Source organism: Trichophyton verrucosum (assembly GCF_000151505.1).
Source record: "Trichophyton verrucosum HKI 0517 chromosome Unknown contig00034_1.f1.exp, whole genome shotgun sequence".
Lineage (NCBI taxonomy): Eukaryota > Fungi > Ascomycota > Eurotiomycetes > Onygenales > Arthrodermataceae > Trichophyton > Trichophyton verrucosum.
Genome location: NW_003315615.1, coordinates 52,981 through 75,543, shown reverse-complemented (window position 1 = coordinate 75,543; position 22,563 = coordinate 52,981). Strand labels below are relative to the sequence as shown.

Here is a 22,563-nt window from a genome sequence, read left to right as displayed (position 1 = left end):
ATCACTATTTTACTCACTCACGCTTACTTACATACGGTTCTACGAATGGCGATGCGATGCTATGCTATGCTATGCGATACTATGCAATGCGATGCACGGGCGGACGGGCTGGCATGCTCTGGGCTCTGGTTAAAAAAAGCTGCTCTCTTGTATTCTTATCCTACTCTAATCTACAACCTCAGATCAATCAATCAAAGTTATCCTTAAGGACCTTTAGAATGCTACTTTTTGTTGAATCATTTCTATTTTTATCCTGTAATATGACGTAATAATCACGTGGTTTCAACGCTGACGTCAGCCTGCTTAGGTAATAGAAATAAGCATCTCAACCTCCTGCGGTTTCGCCCAACTTTCACTCCCTCGACGGGAAACAAATCCAGGACAACAACGACAGAAACGACCGCAGGACACTCCCACGTCTACACTACTGTCTTGCACGATGAGCGGCTTCAAGGGCCTTGTCAAGGAGGGCTGGCACCCCAAGGGCAACGACGGCGGCCGCGAGAGCTGGCGAGGTGACTTCAAGGGCATCAACCAGGTCGTACGTCACCCCAACATCCCTTACTACAACATATATACATACATATATATCTGAGAGTGTCGAGTGCATTGCTAATTCTGTCTAGGCGGGATGGGTGGGTAAAGGGAAAAGTACCGGTGGTGGTCCTGCTCCCGCCCCGCGCGCAAGTCGGCCTATCTCCAGCCTTAGAGACCCGGCCTCGTTTGGCCCGCCGCCGCAGAGGGGGAAGACCAATACCAATACCAATACCAATACTACTGCTGGTACCACTGCTAGTGTCAGGCCTGCCCCTCCGCCAATACCAAGACGATCAACGGATACACAAGGACAAGGACAGACCCAAAATAAACCGTCTTTACCGCCGAGATTGCCGCCTAGACGCGCCGAAATGGACGCGGCAGAGAACAATAATGAACCACCGCCCGCTTACGAACTAGCCGCTACCACTCCCACATCCGCAGCTGGCATATCCTCCGCCGCCTCGGCCGCAGCGAATAGACTGGGTGCCGCAGGCGTATCTGTACCTGCATTCGGCATCAACAAGGCCACTACAAACCACAGCCAGAACCAGAACAACGTGCCAGTGTCTGTCTCCGTCTCACCGCAGACAACACAGGCAATGGCATCAGTAGCCCAGTCCGAACTGCAGCAACGATTCAACCAGATGAACCGCTCTGTTCCGCCGCCTCCACAATCCTCCTCCACTTCCACTCCCGTCTCACCCTTAACTACCTCGACATCCACACCGCCTCCTCCCCCGCCACAACGATCATCTACGGAACGCACATCCTCTAATCCCTCCCTCAACGCCTTCCGAGAACGCCACAACGACCATATCCAGGCCGGCATGAGCAAGCTTAGCGGGCTCGACCAGAAATACGGCATATCCAAGAAAATCAACAGTTTTATCGAGGACCAGAAGTCTCCTGCCTATCCTCAGGGGCAGGCGCAGGGCCAGGGCCAACAGGGACAAGCACAAGCACAATGCCAGTGTCAGCATGGCGCGTCGACCTCGCCTCCTCCTCCACCACCTCCCGTACATCCAAATCACCCGTACGCACATCAACATTCGAATACTAGTTCAGCTACGGATTTGAATAAGCGGAAACCACCGCCTCCACCGCCGCCGATGAAGCCTGGCTCTCTGACTTCGAATGCAGTCCAAGCTAACTCGCCCTCCCCGCCTCCATTGCCGCTGAATACCAAACCCCGGTAGTCGGTGCGGGAGTCGTTTTCATATACATATGCTGTTGCAAACAATACATTTGACGGAGTAGGGAGCATGTCTTTTGGCTTTCTTTTTGCTTGGCTTGTGCTTGTGAGTTGTTCGTTGGGCTATGTTGATTCGGTGTATTTGCTACGTTCCTATTCTTGCTCTGCCTTGGCTTGCCGTTCGTATACCTGCTACTGCTACTTCTACCTCCTTTCCTTGCGTACTTTTACATGCTTGTCACTCACGGCTAGAAATTAATACCATCACTATCCATTCTCCAAGTGAAGTGATATGATATAACAACTTCTTTAAAACCACCCCTCCATCCACAAATCCACATCACACATACCAGCCAGCATACACAATGTCTCGCTTCAAAAACGAATCCGCCATCCCCCTCTCCCTCGAAACCCTCTGGTTCACCCACTCACCTCCCACATTCCCCTATCCCGCCCTACGCCAGCTCGGCACAATCCTCAACGCAAACTACGCCTGGGAAAGCACACCCAGCCTCACTCCCGGCATCGGCACAGAACACATCTTCATCGGCGCCGTAGCTTGGGCCGAAGACTCGGCCTCGACCACCCATCCGCCTGGGCCCAGCGGCATAATAACCAAGATCCGAGTCCGCTGGCTCTCCACCTCACCCTCCTCCGCGACGGCAGAAGTTAAAAACATCTTCCCCACTACCACCACCACCACCACCCACTCCGCCAGACGGGAAGTAACCCATACAGACCTCCAGCGGGCATCAGAATGGTACGCCCCGGATATTCTAGCATATGTCAAATCACACGTCGGACTCACGATTGGCGACGGCGAGTGTTGGACCCTAGCGTACAAGGCGTTGCAGCACGCTGGCCAAAAGGCATTGCGCGAGGGCAGGGAACCGCCTATGTTAAGCACGGGGCGCGTCCACGGGTGCTTGATTTTCGAATGGACTGCTTGCGCAGGGTATCCTATCACGTACAGCAGCGGGATACTTGGACATGTTCCCACGGGTATACGAGCAGGCGATATACTTGAGTTAAGCGACGGGCGGTTTAGAACTAGATATACCGCGCTAGCTGGGCTGGGCCTGGTAGGTACGCAGCATGAAGAGAATGTTCGGTTCAGTGCTCATACGGCTGTTATTGTTGCGGTGAAGATGGAGGATAGCACGTTGGGTGTTGTTGAGCAGAATGGTCGGGCGCGCTGCGTGGTGGTGGAGAACGAGTATAATTTGTCTAATATGGTTAGTGGTGTGGTGAGGATATATAGACCTATTGGTACATCGTTGGTTATGGGTTCGAATTTGCATGATGTTTCTCTCGTTGGCGTGTGTGATGAGTGGTAGATGGCGCGGCTAGTGGGTGAGCTTAATTAGACGCCTGCCGAGTATCGCGCGGGACTACTATACTTCCTCTTTGCTAAAGGTCCTACTATTTCTACGACTCAATGGTGATGGGGGAATATGTGATTTATCCTTTATCCTATGAGTTAGTTTTAGGTTTATTGAGGGCATTAGATAAAGATCCCCCTGTATACGGATGGCTGTGGAATTTAGAACTAAGCCTGAATTTTTATCAAACACCTGAGCCTTATTAACTGCAGAGTCGTTATATATCTTTGACAATCTTAATCTGCTAGCTAAGGCATACAAAGTGCCATGCTTATCCAGTATTTTATAATTTTAAAGGCCGTCTATTCTGCAATGCGGACATCGACTGCTCCGGTAACTCGCCTGATATCATCAAAAAGGTCAGGCAAGAGTGTCACATAGGAGACCCTTGAAATTGTATTCCGGGAAATAACAATTCCAATACAATTGGCATACTTATCAAAGACCAAGGCACCCGAGTCTCCCGGGCCCGAGAAGAGCCAGCCAGACGACCCGGTCACGGCGTACTCGAGGGATTTCACCTCTGGCGCACCGCCTCTATTATCGGGCGTGTCTAGAAGGACACTCCTCAGGCCAGAGAAGTTTCCTTTTGTCCTTCGTGTGGACCGCCCTAACTTATAGACTTGTGTATTCTCTTCAGGGATACCTGGGAAGGGCTGCAGGTCCAGGTTGTTAATGTAGAGGCCTATCCTTCCGTAGGTCAAGAGCTACATAAGATGTTAGCATATGGGTTGATACATGGTATGCAACAAATTAACGTACCGAGTTGTTGGAATGTCTGGTCTTTGGTACTTCGATCAAAGCCCAGTCAGCACGTCGCTTCTCTTCACGGATCGATGACACCATCTGGCGATATCCGGATGCCGCGTATACGTAGCCAGCATAAGAAGGGCTGTAAGTCGGCAAATTTGTTTCCCTAGTCACGAAGTGTCCCATGCTGGGGTTTATTGGGAGGTGGGAAAGAAGTAGGTCGTCGTATGGCTGCCAAGGCGAAGATGATCTATGAAAATACTCTATCCTCGCCATATTATCAGATATCTCAGCGGCTTGTGCAGTTATCTCGTCATAAAGCGTGCGCGACCTTGGGCTTACATCTCCACCATTTTCGATATTCTCTTTGATAGCTGTAAAGCAGCTAGGTGGCTTCTGTCCTAGCTCCTCCTTCATATCTTTAAGGACTGATTCTGTGTCTTTCAATGAAGGCTGTTCTAGATTGATCCTTTTACCAATAGGGTTGTGTATGTAGATACTTCGGTCATCCATAGAGGCGGTATTTAGATCTGGATGTACGGAATGGTAGCAGGTTAAACCAAGCCTCTTCCAAGCTGACCCCTCTTCTTGTTTGATCTCGATCCAGCCTCCAAATGTAAAGGAAGAGTGTCGAGATTGGTATATTCCGAGACTTAGTCCGACTTGCATCTGGTTATTCCACGCTGTATCTGGTAAATCCTGATCCAAGCTACCCGCCTCGGTATATTAGTCCCTGGCCAATTATTACAGCGACATGGTGGAGGTTATATCGATTGAGAATCGATACTATAGCTTCTCTGGTATCCTTCCATGGGCCCCGCGAAGAACGAGCGACCGTGACAATGACAGTGGTGGGATTTTTATCTCCGTCGAGGTTCGCGCCGTAGCGGAAACACTCTATGGCTAGAACAAAGCTGCGGTCGATGCTATTTAAGATCTGCTCAAGGACGTCGTCCCATAGAGGGTAGATTGGGTCAGAGGATGGAACAGGAGACGAATTCTTCTGAATATGGACTCGTTCATCGCAGATCTCAACATTGAACTGGGATAGACCATTTGCTTCAAGAAGCTGGTATATTTCTCGGCTAACGGAAAGCCAATCTTCGTCGGGAGACTTCTTCTCTGCAACAACTAGAAGCGTCGGTACGAGATGATCGTTCAGAAAGAGTACACATCGGCGGTAACAGAGTGTAAATGTCGTCGCGGTAACTCCTGACCGCTGGAGGATGGCTTGGATGCTTTTGCTCAACTCTTTACGTGCATCCAACATGCACATATACGGGCTTCCAGGCGGGAGTGGCATGGTAGTGGAAGGTACAGGGGCAAGGGTTGGGCCTCCGGCCCGAAGGTCTTCGACGACCCAGCTGTCACCACGTAGTTCTTCACTATCGTCGCTTGATCCTCTGGAGGAGCGTAATCTGCCATCAGGCGAAATTCTGCACCAGGGCAGTTCCGTACCAACAGGTGGCACGGATGAGGCAAAGCTGAGTGCAGTTGAGGACATTGTGCTATCAACGTGTAAGATGTCGTATCTTCAGGGAATAAAGTACACCCTGTGAAAACAGAAGCTAAGCAAGTGATAATAGTTCTGCGGAGCAAATATGAAAGATAGACAAGTAAACTGTCGAGGCATGATATATAGGGCGAGAATGATGGGTAAAGAACTAAATATGGCCAAAGATGGGTAAGTTTATAATGACATCAACGACTATAAAGTTTGACAGGCTCGACAGATGGCGATATTCCCTTTCGGGATGCCGGCGATTCGCCTTGTCTGCGGAGTCCGTTTACGGGACACCACAAGAGGCAGCCGACTTTTTTTTAGGGTCATCAGCCTTCTCCACGGTCGAGTCAGCCATAATGGGCATCATGAGCGTTGTGGCAGAGCAGTTATAAAGTGGTAAGAGTTACTGAGAAAGTGCTCGTCAAAACGTTGCTTGTGCGCTTTTTATAAAAGCTTGCCCAACATTCACCTACGTATGACGTGAATGATACCGGGTGACTAATATTTAGCCGCAAGGTTGACGCGGCTAGTTTAATTAGCCGCCTCCAATAATCACTCGAGAATACACGAGATAACCGAGCGCGGCTCCCGCCGGCCGGTTGGACGAAGGCTAAAACAGCACAAAAGTCAATTCGGTGGGGCAGCGCGGTTCAAGCTGGTGGGTCCAATAACATCAACAATTATAATAATAATAATTAATTAATATTGCAGGATCATTGAACGGTCGTGATGCAAACGTCGGCAGGTGTGGGAAGAAATTAATTAAAGCTTACTTACTTGCATGAGAGTTTTAGCCTCGTGAAATAAAAGTTCGGCTTTATTCCCCACTCCAGCTAAGCTACTTGCTATCTATGGTGACGAACTACGGGGCGTGGGAAATGATTTGGAAAAAATGTGGAAATGATTCCTAATTTCCCACTGATTGGGTGTCTTGAGCTTACATTCTTGGCGATGAGGATGAGGAATCGGTAGATGGCTAGCTTATTTAGATAAAATCAATCCGCTGCGCGATGTTGATAATGTATATCTGTAGTGAGTCTCTAGAGATCTAAGCGAGCAAATGGACGAAGAAAAAGAAAAGAAAGACGGACGGTAGAAAAGCGAGAGAGAGAGAGAGAAAGGAAAGGAAAAATTCGGATGGAGAACATGAATGGTCTCTCGCTGTCGTTATTAGACTTCAATGAAAGAAAACTGTAGAAGAGGAACTAAACTGGTCTGATCAAAGTCAGTCAGAGTCGGCCCAGGCCAGTCCGGGAAAGATAACCGAGGACCGAAATGAGACAACGTCACGCTCGCGAGGCGCGCCACGGCCGAGTAGGCAGGGAAGTAGGAAAGGAGAACAGGGAAAAAAGGTCGGAGAGATAACAGTTTAGAGAAAAGCAAGCGAGAAGGCAAGCAAGCAAGCAAGCAACCGGGTTAGTAGGGAGTTAGTTTGTAGATTGGAATCCGTCCATGTGTCCGTCCATCCCATCCCTTTATTTCAGCAAGGTAAAAAGAAAAAGAAAAAGCAAAGAAAAGTAACCATTTGCACTCGCACATACGCAGGCAGGCAGGAAGAGTCAACTGGAATCAACTGAGATGAAATCAAATCAAATCGATCACATGGAGGAAGAGGAACAAGAAAACAAGTAAAACAGGCATACTAAATAGACGGAAACCGCAGCCATTACAAAGACGGTAAAAGTATGAGTTCAAGAAAAAGTTCAGGATCAAGTTCAGGTAAGGTTAGGATCAATGTGAAGAACAAAGGGGCAGCTGGTAGTGTGGTGAGAGGGAGGATACTGGCTTTGGAGAGAGTGAAAACGAGGGACAGATTTGATACAGATTTGGATTTGGAAACGCCTGACCGTCGTCCTGGAGAAGGGAACGCCGCCAAATATGCAAAGAAAGTTTCATTAAAAGAAGTGGGTGTAGACCTTGGAAGATTCGTGAACTTCCATTTCCTAAACAATCGCAAGGCGTTAGCATTTAGATATCATGGTGAGTAAGGAAGATTTTTGCAAAGGATACATACCATTTTGAAAGTATTAAGTTCCTCCTTAATCTGCTGGGCAAGCAGCGGAGTTAGACGATTACATGTCGCCACGTCTCCACGTCTATCATACTCGCCGCTGGGCCAGGTATCGTGGAACTGAATTCGAGGACTAAAAGAAATATTTCGACCGGCGGTCGATTGTGGGGTACCAGGGGCGCTTTGACCAGAGGTGGTGAAGCGGCCGCCGGGGAGGAAGTAGTCTTCTCCCTCGATGGTGACGGAGTCGGTGCGTCGGTGACCAGATCGTGGGGGACGGTCACCTGCGGAGCTGCTTGGAGCGCTGCTAGAACGCTGGGATTCGGGACGCTGGAGAGTTGGGACAGGAGCAAGATCTGTTGTGGGGCGGATGACGGGAGAGGAGTTTGAGGAGTTGGTGCCTGATTCTGTGATAAAACATGTTAGATCGGGATCAGGGAAAGAAGAGTCCTATGTAGATCAGTTGGAGAGTATGACGTACTTTTCAGAATGCCCTTTCTAACTGCGGCCAGGACTTCAGCACGTTCCTGGTCGCCACCAAAGATGCTTTTCCTGCCACTTCGATCAGCACCGGTGCTGGCATCTGACTCGACCGACCGACGACGCTCTGCAATCTCTTGCTTAGGCGCACCGTTACCCGCACCAATCTCGGGCAGTACTGGTGGTCCCTTGCCGGCGACATCTCGCTGGGCCTCTACTGTTACCATAGAGACCTGCGGGACCGGTGCGGCGATCCGAGACGTGTCTGTGGGGGCGTTGTAGACAGATTTGGGTCGGAAGAGGCCGACCAAGGAACGAGTGGACCGTTTGACGCCGTTGCCCATTTTGCGGAGCATGATGGATGCGGACGAGGCGGTCGAGGAGACGGAGATGTTATCCGTGGAGCCGGTGAAGATGTTACCCTGGCCAGAGTAGATACTCTCGCCCAACCCACCGGCTTCCTGCTTGGCCGCAATAGCAGCTTGCTCAGGTCCCAGCTCTTCATCAAGCTGTTGTTTGCGAGGTGAGCTAACAGTCGGTTCAGGGTTCGAGATACCACGTAGCTCGGCAACGCTGCTGAAGGAGAGTGCACGCCGTAGCCGTGATTTTGCTCCCTTTCCTTGACCTTTCTTTGAGATTTCAATGAGGCGTTTTGCAGCCGGGCTGGGAGTCTCTGCCACCTTTGGTGGCTGATTTTTCGTGTCAGGTGTAGATTTTGAGGTCGTGGTAGGCGTTACGGTCTCATCAGCATCAATATTAACTGGTTTCGACAAAGGAGAAGGGGTGCCCGATCGCTTTGACGTGTCAGAGGGACGAGCCATCGTAGCTTTTTTATTGTTGTTGTTGTTGTTGTTGTTGACATTGTTAGCGTTGCTGGTGTTGTTGGTGTTTGTAATGTTGGTCGGTTGGGAAGTTGTGGTGGTTTCCGCTCCTTTTTCAGATTTAACCTTACCAATACATGTTAGTTAAAAAGAGACACCACATTCAAGATTGCTGAAAATCAAACGAGCAATACTTACTGAACCAGAAGAGGAGTTGAGAGAAGAGGCATCAGCAGCCTTTGCCATGGAGTTTGGAGGAGGAGGAGTGCCACTGAGAGGAAACTCAGAGAGAGCCATCTCATTTGCGTGTGGAGATGGGTGAGAGTCGGAAAAGGTGAGAAACCCAGCAGGATCGACACTACCCATGCTTCTACGGCGGTAACGCTTTGCCAGCTCGGTACTCGAATGACTAGAGCCATCAGTTACGGCCGCGTCGGCACTTGATCCGCGAACATGGTGTGGTCTGCTGGGTATATCGATTATAGACGGGGTGAGAGATTTGGCAGTCTGGGCAGTGGCCATGCCAGCCGGGCCAGACTCTGAACCACCAGTGACGGCTGCGGCGGGGGAGGCAGTCTGGTCCCCACGGCGCTGGCCACGGCGATATCTGTCTGGAGAAGGCTTGTTTGCCGGTGAGGGCGAGACTGAGGGTTGAGGGGGAGCGGGAGAGAGGTCGATTGCCGAAACAGGGCGTAGACTCAGTTCGGAAGGGTTCTGGCGTTTGGAGAGGGAAGAGTCATCCTTGGAAGGGTATGAATGAAGAGAGGAATTAGAGGAGGAAGAATTGGATACCGAGCCAGCAGTAGTAGTCGTAGTCGTGGTAGTAGTAGCGTAGTGTGTACGTGGAGGGATGGTTCCGGGGTAGTTATGGTTTGTGTTTTGCGCCTGACTCTGAGTCTGGGTCTGTCGATGTGAGTTTGCAGGCAACCCGGGCGTGGCAGTGAAGGCATAAGGGGCCACTGGCTGGGTGAGTCGGTAGCCGGTAGAGGTAGAGGCAGAAGTAGAGCCCGAGCCTGAGCCTGAGCCAGAGCCAGAGCCCCCGTTTTGAGACCGGGCGTGGTTTTGGTTCCGGGCCATCTGAGGCTGGTTGTGGAGCTGGGCAGAGGAGTTGAAGGTTGCAGAGGAGGAAGAAGAAGCAGGGCGAGGCTGCAGCAAGGTGATCGTGCCGGCTTGCTGTGGAATGGTTTGGACCAGAGCGGCCATGTTGATACACGATGGTATCGAGGATAGGAGGTTTTTGCCTGTGGAGAGGGAGGTAGAGAGGGAGAGGGAGAGAGAGCGGAGAAGGCAGGTAACTCAAGTAGATCTACCCATGAAGACTGGAGGCTGGACACGCGAGACGAAGATAGAGGACGGATAAGACGTGCAGAGCCTGTAGTAGAAAGAGAGAAGAAAAAAGGGAAAAGTCGTTAGTCTCTTTTTTTCTTCTCTTTTTGGGAGGTTGCTGCTAGTTATGACGCGGGAGAGAAGAGAGGACACGTCTTTGGCCGGGTCACCACAACGTCGGCCAAAAAAACGAGTAGAGAGAAGAGAAGCAGACTGACCTGTAGAAAGGAGAAGAAGGTAGTAATAAAAAAGAAAAAGAAGAAGAGAGGAAGAAGACCGTGGCTGACGCTGGACAAAAAAAAAAAGAAGAGCCGGAGTACTGAAACAAGACAAGACAAACCCAACAGCAGCAGCAGCAAGAAGCAACAAAAAGAGGAAGACGACGACGGAGGAAGCCGAGTCAAGAGGTTCTTAAAAAGTCAGGGCCGGGGGCGAAAGTATTCCAGAGGACGGTCAAAGGTTCAGAGTCCACCAAAGCGAGGATGTACTGAGTACTGGCGGGCGAGGTCGAGAGAGCAGAAGTTCGGGGTGGTGAGAGAGAGAGGAGGGCCAGGGGGAGAGATGACGACGCAGAGGAACGACGAGCCCGAGCAGCGCACCCAAAAGCCGCCGTCTCAGGGAGAAGACAAGAAAAAGAAGACGCAAGAAGAAGACACAAGAAGAAGAAGAAGAGAAGAAGAGAGAGAGAGAGAGAGATCCCTCGGACGGGAGGACAAACGAGGGTGGGAGAAGAAGAGGAAGAAGAGGAAGAAGAGGAAGAGAGAGGAAGAGAGAGGTCGAAGTTCGGTTCGGGCGGTTTTGGCGACGGCGAGGAGAAAGACTAAGAGGGAGACAAGAAAGGGAGAAAGGGAAAAGGGAGAGCAATGACTAATCAGAAGATGGCCTGATGGGGAAGAGATCTGCAGAAAGGAAGGAGATGATTGGCTGGATGGCTTAGTCATGGGCTATTAAAGTCTAAAGAGGTCGCTGACAAGGGAAGAAGAAGAAGAAGAAGATGATGATGATGATGAGGAATTAAATAATAATAATAATAATAATAATAATAATTGACTAGTTTAAGATGACAGATGGAGGAGGAGGAGGAGCAGAAGATGAGATGGTCGGATGGGCTGGAGAGGGTTAGAGAGGGTTAAGTTAGATAGAGGCGGAGGAGTTAGTTGGCGTTGGTGGGAGACGAGATGAAGGCCAGCCTTTGTACTCACTTATCTAGTTAACTATGTACTGCAGATAACTATTAGTTATTTAACTAGCTAACTACTTAGGTTAGATTAGACCCATCTATCGATATCAAAGTTATCGAATGAAGTGGTGGTAATATGTAGAAATAACTTCTTCTTCGTCGGTTCCCTCTGCGGACGTGGAGAATAATTCGACGGAATACTCGTATATTTGGATCTTAGTTGATGTCTTGTCTTGTTTAGTCAACGTTGGTATGGCTTCCATGTAATGCCTCCCGCTGAATCGAAAGCTGGACATCTGATTTGATTCTATAGATAGTTAATATTGGTTTATTATTAAAAGGTAATAGATGGATATCTGGTAGGAGCCTTACCGGAAGGGGCAAATAAAGGATTTCTGATTACAGAGCTGCAGTCAGACACTTATGCATTGCTTTAACATATTCTCGGTAAGGGCTCCAAAGCCCCTTATGGCCGGAGACAGGCTTTTTCATCCTTGGATTCGAGAATTTTTCTTGCCGAGGAGTCAATTAGTTATGACACCATCTCTACTAGAACATGCACGATGGGTTTCGTTCAGTTCAGGGTGGTCACTATCCTCGAGACAGGGAAGCAATATAAGTGGCAAAAGAAGTACATAACCCTGTACCATCTTTCCTTCCAGAAGGGAAATAACTGGTTTAAGATGGTAGATGGATGGAGGAGGATGAGGGGTAGAAGAATGAGATGGAGGGGTTGAGAGGCGTCGAAGGGAAGCTAGAAAGGGTTGGATGTTGGCGAGTGACGTCCATCAGTCACTCAAAAGGGCGAGTGACTGATGGACGTCACTCAAAGGAGACTCTGGTGCTTTGACAGACGGAGTATAAAGCCACCCTCTGCCGCCCTCTCCGTTCAACCAAAAACACATCACTGCTCTCTACGTCTTACTCCTTGGGACAGGCTCAAAACTAAAGATAACTACCTATAGACCAAGTTTAAACAGCCCAGGCATACGGAGTACAAGGTGGTCGATATACCCTCCCGGAAGTCCCTTCTGGCCTAGCACCTATCTATATTGGAAAGCTAGTTCTGATATACACATATACCCGAAGAAGCTGGCTAGGAACTTTGCTCTTATATCATTTGATTAGTTCCAGAGGGCTAACTAAGGCTTCAAGATGAGTCGAGGGGATGGGACAGACTAAGCTACAATCTCTTGCGGCGAAACACGCGGAACAAGCGAGTGACCCCTAATGGAAGCAAACAAGCTACGTTATTTCTCACTTATTTTTACCGATCTGGCTCCCCTTGTGGAGAAAGGGATGGTCCTTAATTGGATGCAGAGAGAGTCGTTATTATCATGGACAAAAAGGCTGTCGGTAGTTATTCGGTGGGCTTCAGTAACGAAAGATGCATGAAAAAGAAAAGCCCTGAAGGTCAAGCCTGCGAATGCGAAGACGCCCACGGAGTAAGCAACGATCGAAGAAGGATGTTAACTACTGGTACTCATACGGCATACGGATAGGTGCACTGCGAAGGATGCTGAGCCGCGCAAAACTGGAATAATCATAGCATTTATTGATTACATTCGAATATCTGGCATATCATTCATGTATTTGGGTCTATAGCAGTCTGCTATCTGAGTACCTTAACTGGTCATCTAGTAATCATATTCTCTACTTTCATATATATAGATATAGATATACCTATTGAGTATCTATAACATAGTAAAGCCCCCATCAGGCAGTGTGATAGAAGTGATAGAGAAGAAGACTGCTCTCGAGACTCAAAGCTTAAGCAACTATGTAAGACATCTCAAAGTTCTCGCTTGCGGCTGTAAGTATATAAAAAAGGAGCCACGGTTGTAACTAACCCCCTGGCCTGTAACTAAGTATGTGCAAACAGCAATCTCGCAAGCGGACATTATGCACTGTTCTAAGTAAGTCTATACTCATGTACGCACCCACTGCTCCACCTCAACAGTGCCATTATTAAGTACTATGCTCCTCTTATTCTTCTTGTTTTTTTTTTTCTTCTCCCTCCTCCAGACGGCACTGGGTGCTTTTGTGGAGGGACCGCCGAAGAGTCTAGACAGGGGGGCAGTGCAGACACATTACCTATTATTATTATTTTTCTCGCCATCCCGCGCAAGCCATCGATAGATATCTTTCCTTCTTCCTCTTCCTCTTTGCATCCTCTCTGCATCCTCCTCTCGGCCTCTCCCTCTCTTTTCTTTTCTCGCTGGCTTATCATAAGATCAACCAGGCGCCCCTACACGGCTCCACTCCTCCTGATCTTAACTTGATGCAAGCAATTTAACTTAGCCTAGCGTCGTGTCTCAACCTCTAGCTAGTGGGAGCCAGGGATAACCACTTGGGACATGGCTCATGAGGGAGGCACTTTCGCGCATCAGCAGCACCAGCAGCAGCAACAGGCAGCCAGCCTGAGTCGAGCACAGTGGTAAGGTAAACGGGACCGTATCCGTAAAGTGTAAAGCGTATCCTTTTCTCTCAGGAAAAGACATGCCGGCCTTCCCCGGCTTCAATGACGATGATGCGATGATTTCCCCCCCTTAGCATGATCAGCACCTTGGTCCCTCGAACCAGCGGAGCATGCATGAGTAAAAAGGTACCTTTCTTCCTGTCTCCCTGTGTTCATCATCGGCCTCCTAAGTACTTAGTGGTATGTCTCTTGCCCGCACACAGACGCACACACACACGCACGTATGCACGCACAAACGCATTCATTCTCTCGGAGGATACGAGTATTGTCTCAGCTACGCCCCCCAGACTCGCTCACGACCATCATCACCACGACGAACCACCACCACATCAACAACACAGCCAGCTGTTTCTCTCCCCTTTTCCCGTTTCCTTTGCTCTCTTCTCCTCTCTTCGCCTTTAAGGATGTTGTATCCCGTAACTATTTCCCGCCTGCATTAAAATAAACATTTATCCCATCCCACCGCTCTTCATCGTCCCTTTTCCCCTTTCCACCCACCCATCCACCCTCTTTTCTTTGTTTTCTTGCAAGCGTCGGAACGCAGTACCGGCCGCTGACACCTGATTGGTCTTCTTCCTCGCCCTCTCTTGTATGTAGGGGAGTTCCTGAGAAAAAGCAACGAGGCCAGTTTCATGCACGAGCATGCGGGCTGCTCTCCTCTTCCTTCTCCTCGTTCGTGCATGTCCGTGTCTCACAGGGTCAACCTCGGCCAGATAACTAGCTAGCGAGGAATGAATGCTGAGATTTCGACTGAGATCCGCCTTGCTGCATGCTTTAGCCTAGCCCAGCGTTGTACCTCGACTGCACAGGAAGTAGGAAGTGAGGCTGTACCTCCATGAGGTGAGAACCCATGTATCATATTCTCTCTTCCCTCCCTTTCTCTTCCATCCCTTCTCCATCCGTTCCCTCCATCTGCAACTGTCCAGCTGGACTATCAAACTCTTCGTTCGCTTTTTTCTTTTCTTTTCTTTTTGTTTATTTTTATTTTTATTTATTTTTTTTTTTTTGTTTATCGACGATTATGTAATAAAACCCCGCTTATGTAATATTCAACGTCAACAAAAAAAAATAACAACATCGAATGAAGAAGAAGAAGCTGGAGATGGAGATGATGAAGCCAATGTTGAAGATAACAGGCAGAAGTAGCTAGATATGGGCATAAAGCGCATATCCTGACTTTAATATCTTGGGATATAAAAATATGATATCCTATATTTGACCAGGTCGTATCTTTATAGTGATATAAAGATGCTGATATCTGGTAGTGAAGTGACTACCCCCAGTTACGGAGTACCCATTTAGGGCCTGCCGGATGCCAAACTACATCTATACCATCAAATATACGCCATTGGTATCTATCTATCTCTAAAAAACTGTGTCTATCTCCTCGTGTGAATATACCTCATGGCTCTAGGGTTGATTGTGGTGTTATGTCACTGCCACTGGTGTCAACGATGTAGATATCACTAGAGCAACGTTGATACAGGACATCAACAGTGACTCCTAACTCGGCGGATAAAGAAATTGAACAGGACAAGTTTTTATGTCAACAACGCTAGAAGACTTCTTCTCTTCTCCCTCTTTCTCTTCTTCTTTCTTCACACACTCTCCTCTCTGGATATTCACTGTGAATATTCACTGTTCCCTCCTTCACCACCCTGAAACAGCCATTCACGTTGAAGGCCATCAGGAATAAAAGCCAGGAAGCTCCAGCTTTTCGGTCCTCGATCCCTTACCTTCGCAATGTGCAACGCGTACTCCATTACCTACCAGTGCGGACACGTCCAGTACGCCCAAGGCCTGCCGTGTGGAGGACCCGACTGCCCTGCTCCTTCCAGACAGATACCCTGCCATCAGATCTGCGTCGACTGCACGGACTACGAATACATGGGCCTGCGTTGCTCGAACATGTCAAACATTGACCAGTCAACTCCTCGTTTCGAGGACTACTTGTTTGAGCCTAACAACTTCGATGCCGAGATGGTCGACCCAGCTATCCCTGATGTGGACCTGAAGGCGATTGCAGATGACGTCCTCACGGTAGAAGGGTCTGATTCCAGTGACATGCCGATAGACCTCACCAGTTGTCCTCCACGCTCGCCTCCAAAGCTCGATAAGAGCAGCATCGAGTTTATTCGGCTCGAGGCTCCGGTTCGATCCAACTACATGTACCCGTCTCCTGTCAAGCTATTTGTTGGATGGCCCCCCCTTGAGCACCAGATTCACACACACCCCGGGTACGGAGACTACGCGACTACTCCGGACGAAGAGGACTTCCGTTGTCTGCCACCTGCCCCTGCTCCTACTTCTGCATCCAGTTACTCGGGCAGCGACGCAGCGATCCAGCTGACCACCCCGTCTCCTTCGTTATTCAGACGTAACAACTACGACAGTGACTTTCTGAGCACCGGCACCACGCAAGACAGACTATTTCTCACCAGATCCCCGACCTCGCGTGAACTCAGCCCTACGCCAGGCGCCCGCGGTCACGAAACCTTTATCGAAGCAGCTTCCGCCATCCTCGACCTGCCTATCTCTTGGCGCGGAAACGGAACCCTTCGCGAGTTTCTAGAGGAAGAAGACGAGGAGGGCTATGTTTCGGACGAAGACGAAATGGAAGAAATCGACTACACCACCGACCAGTTCACCGCGAAGATGCGTCAGCCAGACTTCCACCGTGCCGATTATCAGGTTTTCCCCGACCTAGGGGGCCCAAAGGTCTCGCTTGACGATGCATCAATAAGCGATAATTCTAAGCTTGGCGCCATTCAGAAGCCCACACGAGACGACGACGCAACTATCAAAATGCCTCCTACTGCTACTCCTACTAAGAAGGACGCCATGGCTAATGTCATCAAAGCAATCGGACCTTTTTCTCTCGCTTCGACTGAGGCTGAGCCATCCGACAATTAGATGCTGCCAAATACCAGCTTTTTTCGATTATGCATGATACCTGGGGAGGATTGAAAAACGGTGTTTGGGGTAATTTGATACTGAAATATGGACTGGACTGGGGGGGAGTTTGGCCCTGTTAAATTGAATAATGATCTCCTGTTTATTGAATAGCTACCTGACTTTCTACCCTTTGACCTGGCTGGCAAAAGATGAGTTGATAGGACCAGGAAACAATAGGATCACCAGATGGTCGGGAGGAGAAGATAGTAGTTATTCTGACACATGTTTTGTTAATTTGAAATCAACCAGTTTCCTTATTCTGACCATCGCTGCTGTATGTGACAATGGACAATGACTATGCATCTAGTTTAGCTACCTCTGCATATCAACGTCTCCTCCATCAAACCCCATTTCCATCCCACCCTCACCAGTAACAGACATGTCATCTTCCAACCCCTCGAAAACCATAAACTTCTCGTTCTTCGCATCCGTATCATCAGGCACAATGTTCCCATTCTGCACCTCACAGTCCTTCAACACACAGTCGCGACCAAGCTTACTTCTTCTCCCGATGATACAACCTACAAGCTGGCAGCGTTCACCAACCACAGCGCCATCCATAAGTAGACATCTAGTTAGCCTTGCACCGGAGGCGATGTGGCAGTTTGCGCCGATGACGGATTCTTTGATGATGCATTTCTCCTCCACCGTGACATTTTCTGCAAGAAGGCAGTCTGCTTTTGAGACCGTGCAGCGTTGTGCGATGCCGGGTGGGTAAGCGATTTTGCTGGCGTGAGCTAGGGGGGAAAGCGTAGCAGTGTTTGGAGGGTGTGTGTCGTTGATGGCGTCAAGCTTTGCCAGGCGGAGTGATATTGATAGAAGTAGAGCGGAGTTATCCACTCGCCGAATAAGAGGCATTGATGGCTTGGATGGAGCTACGTAGCCGAGGAGTGGAGGTGTGTTTATCTTCTCTGCAGCTGTTGTGGAAGAGCCATCAGCCTGGTCTTCAGCGGCATGGAAGCTGCTTGCAAGGCTTGCAGGGATAGTTCGTGATGGTATGTCGAATTCGCGCGGTAATTTGGTTGTGCTCATGCCCAATAGGTCGATTTCCTCCTCGATACGGCTATTAGCACGGCCCTCTGCTTTCGCCTCGTCGCTCCTCTTCTGTGACTGAAAGAGATCCTGGATGTTGAGTTTGGTAGCCAACCCTTTCTGCCAGCCTGCCTTCGCCCACCAGCCAAGCAGGTCTTCACTAATACTCTGGAACTTCTCATTCCGTTGAGCCATAACCTTTACCCAGTATGGGAAGAAGTAGATGTGGGCATCGCGGTAGCCATTGAGAATCTTGATCCGCCCATGCTTCTTGAGCAGTGAGTATCGAATAAGCAGTGCCTTTTTCTCCTCTATTGAGTCCTTTAACGAGTCCATGGGCATGGTATATGCGATCTTATGCAAGCCCGCACGAACAGACGCGGGAGTGGCAGGTGATCCTTTAACAGCAGGGGCTTCATCCCCACTCAATGGAGCAGTAACCAAGAAGTCAGGCACTTCATCCTTGATTTTCTCCTCGCCTGTGGGCAATGGGTACCAGACACCAAGTCCACCTCTTCGTCCGGCCTTCTCCCCTGCAAATCCTAGCAGACTAGATGATCCAGGTAATATGGACGAGCCATCTGATGTCCCATCCAGCGAGCCCTGTGTCATCATCCATGCCTCAAGGAGTGACTGCCCGGGCATATCGCATATCAAATCACAGGGGAGAACTATAAAGTCCGTTTTTATGCATGCTTGGACCTCGGGTAGTCGAAGGAGCTCTGCAGTTCCAGTAGTAGGAGAAAGGTCCGCGGGGGCCAGCAGTGTTGGTGTGGGGAACTGGATGGATGTGAGATGAGGATTTTGTGATAGAGCAGTCTTCATGACTGACTGGCTGGTTGGTGAGGTGATGAGGGTGATATCTACACCGACGGGTAAGCAGGCAAACATGAGAATATGCGGGTGCAACACGCTACGAATCAAACTTTTTTTTACAACCAATCGGTTTAACAATAACAATGGAAAATATATGTAGTAAACATTCACCCAAAATAATAGCAAAAAAGCAGCAATAAACGATGTTCAGTACCAAGGGAGAGACATACTGGTAATTCCTAGACGATAGCACCAGTCCATGGGGTACCACACCATGGGCCGATTTGCAACCGGCACCAATGCCTTCGGGAACTCCTCCGGGATGGATGTGAATGTGTTCAACGAGGCTCCTGGTCCACAGAGGATCAGGGCCTGGAAGCCCGTCTGCGGCAGGCCTAGGTGCGGCATGGTAGTAGGTGTTTATTCTTCTGCTCGGCGGGGTATCTTTCTGTGGTAAACCGAGATGTATGTTGCTTGTTTATATCGTCTTCGCTTATGCTCCCCCTTAGTGTTCTGGTCAAGGAGGTATTGCGTAAGATATGTCTCAGACCAGAGTGAATCTCTCCTGGTGAAGCAGTTATGCGGTGAAACTGGCGCTCCCGATGGATGTAACAGCGAGTCCAGCTTGATATTGGCGATGTTTGATGCAAATGCGGGATGTCGAGGTTGAACCGTCCATGTCTTTCTCGTTTTCTAGCCTTAACGCAGGTGTCTAAGTAGAAATGGAGTCCATGCCGGGTTTAATCTGTCAATTAATCCTTCTTTTCCTTCAGCTTTTTTTTACTATAAAATGTTTCTTCTTCCTCTTCTTCCGTTTCTTCGTCGCTTCTTTTGAGTCACCTTTTTTTTTTTTTTGGGTGGTAGTTGATTTGTAATAAATTATATAAGCTGGCTTTATTACTAATATCTTATTAAGCTTAGTCACATGCTTTGCGATGACATAAGCAAACTCCCGAGGTTGGGACGTCGCATCTTTCGGATCTTGTTTATTTACTAACTACTCCGTCACCACTCCAGCTTCCCGCAACATCCAACGTCGACAGGCAGACAAACATCAACGGTGTCGCTTGTTGTCACAGAGCGACACGGACACTACTCGCTGCATTGATTAGCGGACCGTGATGTTTAGGTGACACAGCTAGCTTCACGAGAAAAGCGACTGTTGACACCACATGTCGGACTACAACCGCCAGCGCTCCTCTGGACGGTCAGCTCTGGGGTACTGGGTGCCGCTGGTGATCACCGTTGGGGTTGCGACGGCCGGACTCGCTGCTTGGGTATTGAGTGAGCGCCAGAGCGATGATGACGATGAGGGCCTGAGCTACCATGATGATAATGCCCCCATCACCATGGACCCCGGCTCCGGGGATAGCTACTCGAGGGGCGTCACAACCGCCACGGACGATGGGAGCGTGATGTCTCGTTTCCAAGGTGCCTGGCGCCGAACTCCCAGCCCTAAACAACTGTTCGATGGCGCCAGTCGCTCTGTCGTTGCAGGCGTGACTGCTGCGGGCGCTATGGTTGGAGGTGCCTTATCGTCTATACGTGAGGAGGGGAGAAGCGAGTATGATGACCACGACCAGCAACAGCAGCAGCAGGGGCGCAGAGACGAGGAGCTGGCGGCGCGTGATGCACCTCGCCAGAGCCAGCCTACTCCTGGCGCATTGCCTGCAGAGACCACGGGTACCTCTCAGTCGCGTCAGGGGCCGAAGAGGGTGAAGACAGTTGCCATCGTGGTATCTTCTGTTCTTCCAGATTCAGAGCTCGATGAGCAGATTTCCGGCCATGCTGTAAGTTTCTAGATATCATACCAGTTAAACCTCTACTAACGTTGTTATTATAGTCAATTCTAGCCCATCTGCCTGAGCATATCGAACCTGAAACGTCTCGTATCTTCGTCCTCATCTATGCGCCGGGCGTGCAGCCCTCTGCTGCAGGCACATCTAAGCCAACACTGTCAATCACATCCTCCTACTCCAACATTGCATCTGAGGAGGCCGCTGGTGCAGAGTCCACTGAAGTTACGCCCCTGACCACCGTTGACCCCGACCCAACAACATCAGATGAAACCCAGCAACCTACCGCTCTCTACCATACTCTATACTCTCAGGCCCAGGCAATTGTGGATAACGAGACAATGATTATGCCCTTTAGCACTCCTGGTGGCCACGTCCACATTCTCCGCCACCTTTCTCCGGAGATCGTATATATTCAGGAGAGTCTGACTGGCAATAATGGAGAGAGTGTCAACCAGATCTCTGGATGGGTCCGCCAGGTAGTTGTTGTTATCGGTGATGAAGGTGGACGAGGTGGTCTCATCGATAGTGACGATGAATCCGCCCTTGCTGACAAGGGAGAACGGTGGTGGCAGAAAGAGGGCGTCACTGGCCTCGGCAAACGAATCACTGTCGTTGACGGAGTTCGGATTGGCGAGGAGTGGAAACGACGTGTTTGCGGTCACGAATGATCCCAGTATGACGGAACGGTGGTAACTCTTTCCTCTCGGTTTTTGCGGCGTTCATCCTTTACGATATCACTTTGTCTTCTATGTTCTCGTCTTCCCCTACCTTTCCTCTTTGACTTAACCCTCGGTTATATTTTCAGGTCCCTCTCCCGATGAGCTCTGGCATCCATTTCATACATGTCTGGGCTAAACTGACTGTGCATAATCCGTACATAGTCTGTGTGCACTTCAGCAAGTCTTCTGGTGAGGATATTCTTTGTATACCTTTAGCAGCTATCTACTAGCTATTTATCTATAAATAATTTGTCCAACGAACATATTTCCCTAGCCAACCAAGCATTATACTGATTCATTCACAGATGCATCCATCTTCCCCTGAGCCTATCCCAAAATTCCCGGTTCCCCTATAAGGGCAAACCTACCTAATTCTACTCATCACGTACTACTGCATGAAGCTGTCCTCTTTTTGTCACGTCTCGACAATAAAATGCACTACTATATACCCCGCATTTATTATAATCAAAGGAGAAAATTCATATCAAACAGTCTTCATATAGCTTCCACAGCGTTAGCTATCCTCGGCAGAGGATGCAGGCTGCTAATTACACATAAGCTTCAGGTATATACAGACAAAGACTCCAGCTCCGCGCCTGAACCCCGGGAATAAACGATCTGAGAAATGAAAGAGATGAATGAAAAGGATAGCATCGGTACTGTGCCAATGCATCTAGTTAGGCTGAGCTGCGCTGGAGCCGTTACCCGGAGCAACGATTTCGCAGATCTGGTCAATGATAGGGAGGTTCACTTGGCCCTTGTTGACTTCCTCATAGCACTTGCAGGCCTATCATAAGAAGCAGCACAGTCAGCATCCTGCACTAGAAATACCTCTCCAAGACGAAGGAATGAAGTACATACCGTTGGAGCATTAGTGCCGGCACAGATGAGGATCTGGACAAATTCACCCTTTGCGGCGCAGGTAGCGATAGCACCGAGCAGCTTGTCGCACTCAGGGGCAGAGCCAGGTGGAGGGAGACCAGGAAGGCCGGGAAGGCCGGGAAGACCGGAGCTGGCAGCAGCGCTTGGAGCGTCTGGGGCAGTTGGGCTGCCGGAGCCGGGAGTGGTCTTGGTGTTGCTGCTAGCAGGAGCAGCCATGGCAGCTCCGGCCATGATGGCAGAGAGGATGATGGACTTGAACTGCATATTGATGGGATGTCCTTGACTTGATATAGGAATTGAACAGAGATGGAAATCTGGAAAGATGAAGGAAAGCTGGCTGATGCGTGGGTGAATGAGATCAAAAGACAGGAAAGAAAATGGCCAACTTCGAGGATGCAGCAGCCCTTTTATGCCATTCCCTTGAACTCTTTGCCCATGGGGCTCCCTCCATCTTCCGTCTTGCTGAGGGTATCTTCATCCTCCTGTATGGGGTGAAGACCTTGGCTACGGGGCATCCAACCCGGCTCCAGCTTCACCTCCACAGTTTGATATATCCCTCATATCTAACCTCTAGATACAAGCAAGAAGGGGGGCCGTATTCACATGTCGGACAGACGGAGGTCAAGAGTGATCTCCAGATTTTGATAGCTGACCCTGACCTGTGCTGAGCCTATCGCCGGTGCCATGTGCAAGGC

General features: G+C 49.6%; 9 protein-coding genes across 9 annotated transcripts; 5 read left to right on the top strand and 4 right to left on the bottom strand.

The window, feature by feature from the left end:
* Positions 1–439: 439 nt before the first annotated feature.
* Positions 440–1,736, top strand: TRV_00447 (uncharacterized protein; the record flags this gene model as incomplete). The annotated part of the gene is made up of 2 exons (XM_003025340.1): positions 440–541; positions 627–1,736. The coding sequence occupies 2 exons, from the start codon at positions 440–442 to the stop codon at positions 1,734–1,736; spliced, it is 1,212 nt and encodes a 403-aa protein (XP_003025386.1).
* Positions 1,737–2,097: 361 nt separating this feature from the next.
* TRV_00446 (uncharacterized protein) lies at positions 2,098–3,069 on the top strand (the record flags this gene model as incomplete). The annotated part of the gene is made up of 1 exon (XM_003025339.1): positions 2,098–3,069. The coding sequence occupies one exon, from the start codon at positions 2,098–2,100 to the stop codon at positions 3,067–3,069; it is 972 nt and encodes a 323-aa protein (XP_003025385.1).
* A 347-nt stretch (positions 3,070–3,416) lies between these two features.
* Positions 3,417–5,368, bottom strand: TRV_00445 (uncharacterized protein; the record flags this gene model as incomplete). Its single annotated transcript, XM_003025338.1, has 3 exons — positions 3,417–3,821; positions 3,877–4,563; positions 4,613–5,368. 3 exons carry the CDS (start codon positions 5,366–5,368, stop codon positions 3,417–3,419), a joined length of 1,848 nt encoding a protein of 615 aa, XP_003025384.1.
* Positions 5,369–7,034: 1,666 nt separating this feature from the next.
* On the bottom strand, positions 7,035–9,883 carry TRV_00444 (uncharacterized protein; the record flags this gene model as incomplete). The annotated part of the gene is made up of 4 exons (XM_003025337.1): positions 7,035–7,311; positions 7,474–7,786; positions 7,861–8,806; positions 8,879–9,883. 4 exons carry the CDS (start codon positions 9,881–9,883, stop codon positions 7,035–7,037), a joined length of 2,541 nt encoding a protein of 846 aa, XP_003025383.1.
* A 684-nt stretch (positions 9,884–10,567) lies between these two features.
* TRV_00443 (uncharacterized protein) lies at positions 10,568–10,873 on the top strand (the record flags this gene model as incomplete). The annotated part of the gene is made up of 1 exon (XM_003025336.1): positions 10,568–10,873. The coding sequence occupies one exon, from the start codon at positions 10,568–10,570 to the stop codon at positions 10,871–10,873; it is 306 nt and encodes a 101-aa protein (XP_003025382.1).
* Positions 10,874–15,573: 4,700 nt separating this feature from the next.
* On the top strand, positions 15,574–16,578 carry TRV_00442 (uncharacterized protein; the record flags this gene model as incomplete). Its single annotated transcript, XM_003025335.1, has 1 exon — positions 15,574–16,578. One exon carries the CDS (start codon positions 15,574–15,576, stop codon positions 16,576–16,578), a length of 1,005 nt encoding a protein of 334 aa, XP_003025381.1.
* Positions 16,579–16,932: 354 nt separating this feature from the next.
* Positions 16,933–18,876, bottom strand: TRV_00441 (uncharacterized protein; the record flags this gene model as incomplete). The annotated part of the gene is made up of 2 exons (XM_003025334.1): positions 16,933–18,515; positions 18,699–18,876. 2 exons carry the CDS (start codon positions 18,874–18,876, stop codon positions 16,933–16,935), a joined length of 1,761 nt encoding a protein of 586 aa, XP_003025380.1.
* A 764-nt stretch (positions 18,877–19,640) lies between these two features.
* Positions 19,641–20,935, top strand: TRV_00440 (uncharacterized protein; the record flags this gene model as incomplete). The annotated part of the gene is made up of 2 exons (XM_003025333.1): positions 19,641–20,258; positions 20,312–20,935. 2 exons carry the CDS (start codon positions 19,641–19,643, stop codon positions 20,933–20,935), a joined length of 1,242 nt encoding a protein of 413 aa, XP_003025379.1.
* Positions 20,936–21,733: 798 nt separating this feature from the next.
* Positions 21,734–22,132, bottom strand: TRV_00439 (uncharacterized protein; the record flags this gene model as incomplete). Its single annotated transcript, XM_003025332.1, has 1 exon — positions 21,734–22,132. One exon carries the CDS (start codon positions 22,130–22,132, stop codon positions 21,734–21,736), a length of 399 nt encoding a protein of 132 aa, XP_003025378.1.
* Between the last annotated feature and the right edge of the window lie 431 nt (positions 22,133–22,563).